Genomic DNA, 12211 nt, shown 5'->3' on the forward strand with positions numbered 1-12211 from the left:
CTTCCGGACTCTTAAGATGCATACATCATTTAAACAGCATACCTCCAATGTGACCCGAAGCAGCTTCATTTTAGCCTGTCTGTATGGGGCCAATATAAATCAAATAGTAATTGAAGAGATACCATGTATCGTGTCAACCTGCTTGCAGAAACTGGAAGGAGCAATATCACTTTCTTCCCTAGAAGGAAGGAATCTAAAGCAGTCCTGCACCGCCCAAAGGATAGCAAATAGATCAGTTCCAAAATCACCCAAAGAGTGATTTTTGCCAGTTGTTTATACAAGTCAAAAGATATTCCTTGTGAAAATAAGTTTGGAAATTTACATTTACCTTCAGAAAATAGTGACTGCATCCTTTTAACTGAAGAATGGGTGGGAAAACTCCCTTATAAATACCCTAAATACATTGAAGAAGAAAATGCTCCAATGGTAGAAGCTTAAGTATATTTTCTTTACCCAAATATTGAACAGTGTTGGTTGGTGGTTTCAATGCCAGGCAGGTGGAGAATCTGCTCTAAGTTTTTGCCTGAACCTTAGTTGCTGGATTTATTATAGGAACTAATTTGGACAGCTCTTTTTTTTTAAGTCATATTGTTTATTAAAGTTATTTAAAATCACATTTAAAAAATTACATACATTTCTTTTCCACACCTACACAAACAACAAAGAGATGGCAAAAACATAGTAATAACATAAACATACAAACAAACAAGAAAATAAAAAACAAAAAACACATTACATTATACAAGTACACTATAACTACAACTATCTAACAATTAAAACAAATCATTCATACATCACTCATTACTTCCTTATTACCATCCTTGGTCAATTTCCTTTTTCCTATATTTTCTTATCTTAAAATAAAACTCGGATAAATTTTCTTTCCTTTTTTCTTTTTACTCTCTTTTCTACTTCTCGTATATTCTTCTATCTGGTTGAAATCTATATTCAAATGTCTTCCTTTTACTATTGTTAGATTAAATTTATTCCACCTGTACTCTAATTTTTTCTTCCAAACTTCTAAGTACTTGTTTGAGTCTTCATTTTTTAGACTTCTTGTTAGTTTGTCCATTTCAACTAGATCCATTAATTTGACTGTCATTATTCTAACTGTTGGGATATCTTCTTTTTTCCATTTTCTAGCATAGATGATCCTCGCTGCTGACAACATGGGCAGCTCCTTTAAAGTCTGGACTAACATGCAAAATTGATTTTTTTTTAAACCCTACCGACACTGAAGCCACTAGCTACTATACATATTTGGTTGAGTGGCAACCCTATTAACTTGTCAACCAGGCATCCAAATTCAGCATAGTCATTTTAATGTTATTCCAAAGAACCAATACATGTAAATAATTAATAGCTTCTGGACACTAGTGATATTGGTAGTTGGCAAATAGTCAGCCTAAAGAATTAAACCTGACAGGCATAGCCTGTAGCAATGAACAGAAAATCAGAAATGATTAATTTATTTTATGAGGTCTGGTAACAAATTTTAGGTCTACAAATTAATGAGAAAAGGACATCAGCAGACAAAACTGCCTGAAAGTCTTTTCATGTCTAAAACTGGAGATTTCTGTATTATGAATGCTCTCACATGTCAAAGGTGCCACACAGAAACTAAGCTTTAGAGGAGAAAGAAGGCATTCCTGTACTGTCCAGATGGTGAAAAAAAAATAGTTATAGAAAGTACCCTATTTCTAATCACATTTGGCCTAGAAGAAAAAAAGAAGCCCCAAACCCATTTCAAAACCCACAGTGACAAACCAAATTCCTTTTAGATTAGAAATATAAACTTCATAATAAAGATAATCAATCAGAAGACCAGGGGTTTTAACCAGTTATCTGGCTACAGTCTTCTTCACTAAGAGCATAGGAAATAGATACCATTTTTAATTTAAATTATTTCTACATCTGCATGTGTGTGTATGTGTTGTTGTGTGCCTAAAGTCATTCCTGACTTAGGGCAACCATAAGGTGGACCTAACACAAGGTTTTCTTGCCAAGATTGGTTCAGAGGGAGTTTACCTTTGCCTTCCTCTGAGGCTGAGAGTGTGAGACTTGCCCAAGGTCACCCAATGGGTTTCCATGTCTGAGTGGGGATTTGAACCCTGGTCTCCAGTGTAATAGTTCAATGCTCAAACCACTACAGCACACTGGCTCTCTCTCTACATATATCTATATAAATAAAAATGTAAATGTTCGTTTGTTCAAAATCTTAAATCTCAGAAAGTTCTTCACCGATTGCTTTGAAATTTTGACACAACGTTATATTCGAATACAGTACACATGTTTTTATATACCTACTATGTTTTTATATACCTACTATTATATAGATGTCACATCTGTGACAAGTAAAAATATGTTTTTTTAAAAAACCAGCACCATCTGTAACAGCAACACACACTATACTAAATATTTTGTGATTCCATTCCAATGTTTCCGATATAAGTCACTGTGTGCCGTTGGTCACTGTAAGCCGCTGGTCATTATCCTCTGGAGTTTGCCGGCCCCTGAGAGTCCCTTTGGGACACTGAGAGGCTGGCAAGTAAGCCTTGGAGAACAGGAGCCTGTGGCAAGAGCTGATCTAGACATGGATTGCTTCTCACATGGACAATTAAATGTTGCGTGTTCTAGAGTCGGCAAACCAGACAATCTCTATATCTACACAAACAATGGAACAACAAAAATATTGTATACCACAAGCATTGTGAAATTACATATTTCAGAAATGTGCACTTTCTATTTTCTTTCTTTTCCATTCAACCAGACTAAGCCACAGTAACATGTGGCCGAGTACAGCTAGTATATACTGTATATAAATTATCACACACACATTTCACCCAAAGCTAAGTCCTATCTTCTCTTTTGGTCTTAAATGTCCTCATTTTGATACTAAGCAGTCCCTCTGTACTCAACATGTGTTAGAAAAGTAACATGTTCCTGGACTGACCAGACTTGGCAGAACTGGACTTCTTCTCTTGAACATTCAGGAGGCCAGAACTTCTTGCCTGCTACATTTGAGGGTCCAACTCTAATCTCTGTCGAAACTCCTCTTCTAAAATCCATGGTTGACTGTAGTGCATCTGGATGGGCAGCACCCATGCAATGAGGATATTCATGCCTCAGTTGCCAACAGCTGCTAATCACCTTACAGGCAGGTAGGACATGGAAAGATGCTGATAAATATCAACCTCTGAACCAGATAGGGATGTGGGTCTAGATCCAGCTTTCATCACAGTAGGTTTTCTTGAGCATATCTTTCTCTTAGCCCTTGGATAGCAAGAAGATACCAATAATAACTTTGTTCCTGTTGCTGATATAAGAATTGTAACACAGAGAAAAAGAAAAAGTCATGGTATATCATAATTAGCCAAAAGTTATCAGATTACAGTAAAAACTGAAGCATTTGAGTAATTTCCTTAACAGCAGCATGGGATAGTACACATGAAAAGGATCTAGGGGGTCTTAGTGGACCACAAGCTGAATGTGAATCAGTAGCCTGATTTGCTGTTGTTGTGTGCCTTCAAATCACTTTTGAATTACAGGTGAAATGACCACAGTGTTTTCTTGGCAAGTTTCTTCAGAGGGGGGTTGCCATTGCCATTCTCTGAGGCTGAGAGAGTGTAACTTGCCCAGGGTCATCCAGTGGGTTTTTGTGCTTGAGCAGAGATTTGAACTCTAGTTTCCAGATTCGTGGTCTTAATGCTCAAAGCACCAACAAGAGTGTAGTATCCAGACTGAAGGAAGTAATAGTCCTATTCTATTTTGTTTTGGCCATACCTCATATGGAATACTGGGGGCAGTTTCCAGCACCACAGTTCAAGAAGGATATTGACAAGCTTGAATATGTCTAGAGGAGTGTGACAAAAATGGTAAAAGTTCTGGAAACCTAGCCCTATGAGGAACAGCTTAGGGGATCTAGGTATGTTTAGCTTTGAGAAGAGAAGATGGAGAGGTGATATGATTACCATGTTCAAATACCTGAAGGGATGGCATGTAGAAGATGGAAGCTGTGTGTGTGTATTGCTTCAGTCCCTAGAACATGAACCAATAGATTCAAATTATATAAAAAAAGAGATTCCACCAAAACATTCAGAAGAAATTATATATTCTAAGACCTGTTTGATAATGAAATTTACTGCCACGGAGGCTTGGATGGGCATCTTTCAGGGGTACTTTAGTTGTGTATTCTTGCAGGGCAGGGAGATGGACTTAGATGGCACTAGCTGTCCCCCTCTATTATTCTATGCTTCTATGACTGCTTGGGTTTTCCATAACTAGAGATTTCCATTTATCTTTCTGCTTCCTTACCCCACAGACAGAACAACTTGTGACTCTTTGGATCCTTTTTGTCGTAACAGTTGTGGGGAACTCCATTGTTCTGTTCTCCATCTGGAGGAGGAAGAGAAAATCCAGAATGACTTTTTTTGTTACTCAGCTAGCCATAACAGGTAAGGTTCTGTCAGAAGGGGGAAAGGACAGCTCATTTCTTTCCCCTTACCACCAAATACATAAAATACAGCAAAGAACTCAACTAAAAATTCAAACTGAGCTATAACTCTTACCATCCGATTGCTGGTAACAAACGGCTGGCAGACCCTGGCTGCCAGTGGTTTCATCCTTCAGTGGCAGAATGAGGCACCCGGCCATCCTGCTCAGGCTGCCAGTTTGGGCCATTGATGAACTACAAGTCTGCACTATGCTGTTTTTGTTGCCTTTGCCACCTTTGGCACCACGTGTGAGTAATGTCAGTCAGTAAGGCCTGAGGTTCTCCTCCCCTGCAGAGATTTCTGTACTCCTCCTGAGGTTCTCCTCCCTTCAGCTCCTTTCTGTCCTTCTCCTTCCCATCTCACTTGGCACCAATAAATTAAACTGAATCTTGGTGTTTTCTTGTGACTTCCTGACATTTCCATTGTGTCTTTATCCTCTGCAAATTCAGCCTGTGATGCTATGCAAAGTATTTGACTGCCTTTCTGACAAGAAAATTATCTGTAGCCCTGTATACACAAGGAGGTGTATCGCTTACTTATTCAACATCAGCCTGAAGCAGAATTTCAGGCTGCTTACATGAGGGCTAAGCTCTGTGGTGGAAGCAAGGATCTACTCATAGGTACCCCTGTATGCCTGGCTCCTCTAGAGATTCTCTCATTTAATTCCAAGACATATCTGTGTTAATCTGGCAAATCAGCATACAAAGGGATCTTGGGACTAACTGGTAGCATAAGCGTTCATATCACACTAGAGGAATCCCGCTCAGAAATGGGATTTAAAGTAGATTTAAAGTAGAAAAACCTGCAAATGTGGGAGTTTTTTCACATGATGTTTTTGCGGAAATAACACAAAAATAAAGTGAACGAAAAAGGGACAAAAATGACACCTGTTTACTTTCAGGAAGTTCCAAAAATTAAAAGGTGTCATTTTTGTCCCCTTTACATTCACTTTATTTTTGTGAACATATTATTACATTATTTCTACTTTGCAGGAAAACTTACCACATTTTTTCTACTTTGAAATCCTGTTTCTGAGTTAGTGTGATAAGGTCCATAGATTTGAGCCTATCCTCAAATGCATCTGAGGAAGTAGAATCAAGTCTATGAAAGCTCATGCTACCAACTTTTATCTTTCAGTTAATCTCAAAAGTGCTGCAAGGCCCCTTTGCATTCTCACATTTAATATGAAGGTTTGAAGGATTGTTGTAAGTGTGCAGAACTGAACATATTTATAAACTGCTCATGACGAGAAGGGAGTCTTTATGAGCCAGAGTTATCAACCCAGGGGAGGTTTGTAATCATGCTTTCTGCTGGCTATGCTAGCTGTGGGATTCTGGGAGCTGTAGTCACTCCAAATACCATTTCCAAGCTCTATTACATGCAAATGCATTCCTGAATGTGACGCTCTGCATATTTCCAGGCAAGAGCTGGGCTCTGTGGCAGAACTGAACCTATGTGCAAACGGGATTGTGAAGAATGGCAGCTTTGCATATAAAATTCTCCCACCCAGTGTTGCAAACTTGTCAAGATGAGCAAAAAGTATGTGAATTGGTGGCATGTTACTTGGATTTAATAAAAAGAGGCCTTAGTATCTGAGGCGAAAGTACATGCCTGGTCATCCTAGCTACACATCATCAGATGGTTGGGAGGGCTATATTCCTTATCTTCTGCCCCACAGAGACCATGCTTGATATAATCTTTCTTCCTCCGAATATTTGGAAACTTTGGCATTTCTTACTAGAAATAAACTAAACTGGGATTCTAGGAGCATTAGTCAAAAGAAAGCAATGAGTTGACTTTGTATTTTAGGCTTTAAATGATCTGAAGATAAAAATGGCACAGCCAAGCCAATTTAAGCAATCTGTGTTTGTGTGTGCGCTTTCAAATCACCTGTCGATGTATGGCAACTCCATGAATTTCATAGGGTTTTCTTAGGCAAGGAATACTCTGAGGTTGTTTTGCCAGTTCCTTCCTCTGAAATATAGGAGTTTTTCACACAGCCTGGCTTATCTTTACAGGTTTGAATCCTCTTCTGGGATGCAACCGAATATTATCGCTTGCATTTTGCTGCTGATGCCACCTCCTGCCTAAAACTTGCCTAAAACCTGGCTAGAAGCTGTGCTCAGCCGGCCAGTTTGCAAAGCTGGGAAGATGCCAACTTTGCAAATCAGCCAACTGAACTCAGCTGGGAGCCAGGATTTAGGTGGGTTTTAGGCAGGAGGTGGCATCGGTAGCAAAACTTGAGTGATAATACTTGGCTGGAAGAAGATTCAAACTGGGAAAGGTAAGCTGGATTTTTTTTAGATGTGTGAATAACTCCATAGTCTACAACACCAGGTGTTTCTTGGTGGTCATCCTGTTCAAATATTAACCAGGGCTGACCCTACTTAGCTTCCAAGATTAGACAGGATCTGGTGCCTTTGGGGTATTTAGGAATCTCTAGTCAAGACAATTTAATAGCCATTTGTGCCTGATTATTGATTTGGAGACTGTAGGATGATTCATCTTGCTTTCTGACACACAACACGGAGCATCTCAAAATCCCCAAGCAGGGATCTGATTGACAAGTCATGGGAAGACAAAGGTTATCCTTCTCTTTCTTTTTAAATCAATATTACTTTTGGATTAATTTCTGAATCATAATGTTATTCTTGGTTTATACATTGAAACAAACAAGTGGTGTGTATGAGAGAGAGAGAGAAAGAGAGACTCTAGGGATTGCTGTGCGCTCATGCAAACACTGACGTTGTTGGGAGAAAGCTTCTGGAATGCAAATAAATGGATGAAAACTAGCTGTGCAGCTGACAACTGATTCATGAGCCACACTCTAGAAAAAACTACACATGCACAAAAACAGGTTTTACTGGCATGGATCTGTTCTGCTGGATGGGTAACAGGACACACTATAACCTCCTGCCTCATTTTCCCTCTTAAGCTGCAGGGCTGTGAAGTACTACTGCATTTGGCACACTAATCGGTTTTCTTTGGCTGAGTACTTGCTAGAGATGACCAAAATAGTTCAATAGCAGTTCAGCAGAGGAGCTATCCTTTCCATTTTAATTCAGGGACATTATGTTCAATAAAGCTCTCCCCATCATTCTTAGCACTCATGTATATTCTACTGCAAGTTAAAATGATCCAGTCTCCTGTCCAGGGAGTAAGTCCCCTTTAGTCAGAAATCGGAGTCCTACTGAGCTAGACATGCCTGAAGGATTTTGTTGTTAAATGTTTTGCAAAAGCCTTAGGCACCAAGTGGATGAAGTGGAATTAGCATTCAGTTAATGACTTTTTAATAATGCCTGGAGAGAACACTTATTAGCCAAGTGTGTTTCCATCCTTCATGTTCTTACACCAACCTTTGGAAAATAAAAATATCCCCAAATATTAATCATGATGTGAATTAATTGACTTTGTCATGTTAAATTGCATTTCCCCTCAAGTTAAATGGATCAAGAAGCTAAGATAGTCATCTCTAGTCCCTGGTAGACCTTTGTAATTTCAAAGTTTGGAAGGTTTGCCTCTTCAGACTAGAAATAAATTAATCAAGGATTCTGGGAGCTGGAATCTGAAGAAATAATTTTCCAGACTCTCTTCTGATCAACCTATTTATCTGAGAATTTCAGATGAGGCCAGTTTGTCTATGGAGATTATTGCATGAAGCTTCTCGCCCAATATAATTGTGCATTTTTAAACTACCCAAACAGCAACACTTCCTTTCACATAACTGTGTAATTGTGAATTGATAACAGGTCGGTGATGCATTTTATCACACACTGTTCCCTTCATGCACTGAGTTCAGGATTCACTCATCAGATATCCAAGATTAAACTTACTTTCGTATGTGTGGTTTTGCTTGATGGGAAATCTAATGAACAATTTTTTTTTTTACTAGAGTTCCATTTTCCCCATGGAAAAAAAGCTTCTCCTTGTGAGGTCAATTAATTTTTATAATAATGATTCTTTTTTTAACTTCCCTATTTGGTTTTAATATTTTTGTGTCATTTTGCTATCTTGTTAACATTGCATGATTACAGCTTATAAAGAAACAAAAAAAGGAGGCTTAAGAAAGGCTGCCACTTTTGAGAAACAAGCTGGTTTCTTCTCTTGTCAGCACTGGAAGTAGAATGGCTATTAGATGTTCAGGGACAGGGAGAGAAGGGAGTAATGCCAACTCATATCACATGAAATTATCAGTCTCCAAATTACCCTGGGATAACCTATTGCACACATCCTCAATAACGGGTTAACTGCATGACTGACAGCTATTCACAGGATTTTCTCATTCATTAAAAGTTGCAGAAGAAGCATGGATTGGCTACAGGATAGCTCCTGTCCAGCTATGAGGTTGTGCACTGGATCCCGCCGTTAGAGTGAACATTGCTCTGCTATCTGCTATTAAAGAACAGTGAGATAGTCTCCTTAAAATCCAGACCCAACTATTCACAACAATTATTAGTGTGATTGGGGGGAAGATTATCACACCTCTGTGCACTTATCCCCTTCATCTACTGTCTGTAAACAGTAATGGACCCATCATTGAGTATTAACAAGAGTTCCCGTTAATACCCAATGACAGGTCCCTTACCATTATTTACTTTAAGGGTTTAAGTAAATAAATATGGCTACTAGTCCTGAAGAACACCAAAAGCAGGACTCAGCAAATGCAAATGAGAAACTACTCAGGGTCAGGGGCTTTCCCAGCAGACAATGATCACCAATTAGCAGACACTAATCCTCTTTTGCATATCCTCCTACCCTGAGGAGGCCATCAACAACAGAACGATACACAGATTAACATGGGAATCACTCCTCCCATCCCAGGGTCACACAGTATATATATACCCACTCTCTTCCAAGTTAGCATTATCTGAAGATGGCAGCCACCGATGCAGGCAAAACATCAGGAATAAACTCTTCTAGAACATGGCCACATAGCCCGAAAAATCCACAAAAAATGATGGATGCTGGCCATGAAAGCCTTCGACTTCACATATGAATGATATACTTTACACTGATAAAATCATAAAAGTAACAAAAATGGAGAACCACTTCAGTTACCCTTATTGGCCCATGACTGTATCAGTCACAGCTCTGTCTACTTACAATAAATCAGGGTTTCTTCATGTAGTTGTCCTGCACCATATGCAATTCTTTTTACAAGAGGTCCAGATGATATAATCTTCTATTGGTCACTCGTGCATGTTTTCCCATCTTTTCTGAGCAAATAAACCTTATGAAAGGAAGGGAAGAATAGCCGCTTAAAGCTTTTGATAGGGAGCTCAATTGACATTATTAATAGCTAAGCCCTTTTAAGTCCTGATGATTTTAGTGACAAATCGGCACATGTGCTTACCTCCAAACTGAAATCAGTGGGACATAGACATGTTTTATTTTGCTCCGATTGTGTTCACTATTTTTTTTTAGTTCAATCATAATTATATTCTAAAGCTTTAAAGCATTACTGAAAGCAAACTCTACTCATTTCAATGAACTATGGATGCATGTATAGGGGGGAAATGCAGGCTGACACCACTTTAACTGCCTTTCCTCCATTCTACAGTATCATGGGATTTGTAGTTTTGTGATGCACCAGCACTCTTTGGCAGAGAAGGCTGAAGACCTTGTATAACTACATATTCCAGGATTCAATAAGACAGACCAACAGCATTTAAAGTGGTGACACAAGTGGTACATTATTTCTACAGTGTATATTTTAAAGTACTTACTTAGGAGTGTTATTTCCTCTCTGTGGTTTTTCTCTGGTTTGAACAACAAACATTTGTTTCTTGGTTGATTTCAAATAAAATTAGTGTTGTTGTTTTTTTAAAAGCAATCATCTTGAAAAGCTACATGAATTTAAGACGATAGGAAAAACATTTCTTTCTGTCATCTGTATGGTTTCACTGTTTGGAATGTTGACAGTTTATTCTGTTACATTTGTTATCATCTGACACGCTTTTTTGCATTTCTTTATCAAGTACAAATTAAGATGTCTAGAAGGTTCTTCATTGATAATGGGAAGAAAAGTTCTGGCAAAAGTTTTAAAAGCAAACATTTGTACAAGGAACTATTTGAACAATAATTCTGAGTCACCCTGGAACAGAATATAACTTTCAAAGTACACAGCACAACGTACAATGAAAGGTTTTGTATTAAGTTTTAACAAGAAGTTATCGCAGATAGGGTAAACAAATTGGAGATCCAAGCAATAAAAACGGAGGGAACCTAGTTGTAAAATGTCTAGTCGGTTGACAGGCATGTAATGGCCGGTTGCTTTGTTATTGTCTGACACTATTTTTCATTAAAACATTTTCCCAATTAGCTTTGCATTTTTAAATATCAGATGCTAGTGAAATGCTATGTCAACAGCTTTGTTGACATAGCTATAATACTTGGAGATGGCTTTGCTTTGGAAAGTGTCTGTTGTAAGCTTCCTACTTCAGGGAAAGGACTATCAGTGTTAGTCCTAGTGAGTTTACTTTGGTAGATTGTGCTCACTCTGCTGATGCTTATTATATGTGCATTGCATTTCTATGTATCTTCCCTCAAAAAAAGGGCCTATTATGCTGACTGGAACTTACCCTATAGAGCTCCATCCGCACTGCAGAAATAATCCAGGTTGACACCACTTTAACTGCCATAGCTCAATGCTATAGAATTCTGGGAATTGTAGTTTTATGAGACATTTAGCCTTCTCTGTCAGAGAGCACAGGTGCTGCAAGAAACTACAATTCTCAGAATCTGATAGCATTGAGCCATAGCAGTTAAAGTGGTGTCAACCTGGATTATTTCTGCAGTGTGGATGCAGCCTAGGGAGTGTATCTAGGATTTCCGCCTTCAGGATGATGAGAATGATGATATTCATTCATTTATTTATATCCTACTCCGGAACTCAAGATGGCTTACAAGAATAAATGAAATTTAAGACATATGAAAGTAAAAATGTGTTTTAAGCAATTAAAGGCAATTTTAAAATTAAGTAAATATGTTATGTGTCACTCCGTTTCTACCATTATTAATTATGGAACAGATTCTGTCTTCATAATTTAACATTAACATTTATCAATATTCATGCCTTTGATCTCTGCCACTTTGGTGTGACAGTCAGTTTCAAGCCTGTGCTACTGAGTATTTTTCCGCTTCCACTTTATTTCAAAAACCCTTGAGAAATCATTTCAGAATAGATATTTGAATATTAGGGGGGAAATTATTTAAAATTATCTTTGGCTGTCAGTGTCAACCTTTGAGTATAGCCATGAGACAGAATATGATAAAACCATTCTCCAAATTGAAATGGATTAGTTCTGTTTATCATTTAGCCAGGCAATAAAGTAAAGCCACTGTGAATTATTGTAAAAAGATCTCAGGGGAATACCTTGCAATTAAGAGCTTAATGAAATGTGTGATAAAATGCAATCGACACATTACAAAGAATCCCATTCTCTTATTCTCTGTCGCTTCTTTTCCTTTTTAAATGTGAAGCAGACTGCAGCAGAGCTCGGAAATGTCACTTTTTTGGACTATAACTCCCAGAATCTCCCATCCAACATGGTCACTGTCCATGCTGAATGATGAGTCCTGAGAGTTGTAGTTCAGTGATTGGGTTTTTATTACTGCAAATAATAAATGAAAACCATTGGCATGATGAATGAGTTTCTGTGTTAATAAATCCATCACAGGTCATTAAGTTGATGAATCTTTCCATTAGTATCAGCTTT

At 38.2% G+C, this 12211-nt stretch overlaps 1 protein-coding gene across 1 annotated transcript in view; it reads left to right on the top strand.

Annotated features, from left to right (window-relative positions):
* NPSR1 (neuropeptide S receptor 1) overlaps window positions 1-12211 on the top strand; it is a 77913-nt gene that overhangs the window by 19042 nt on the left and 46660 nt on the right. Inside the window, exon 2 of the mRNA XM_042475186.1 lies at window positions 4322-4454. Within this exon, the coding sequence (XP_042331120.1) occupies window positions 4322-4454 (133 nt within the window). The remainder of the gene's footprint in view (window positions 1-4321; window positions 4455-12211) is intronic.

The sequence above is a fragment of the Sceloporus undulatus genome, chromosome 6, assembly GCF_019175285.1.
Source record: "Sceloporus undulatus isolate JIND9_A2432 ecotype Alabama chromosome 6, SceUnd_v1.1, whole genome shotgun sequence".
NCBI classification, from domain to species: Eukaryota; Metazoa; Chordata; class Lepidosauria; order Squamata; family Phrynosomatidae; genus Sceloporus; species Sceloporus undulatus.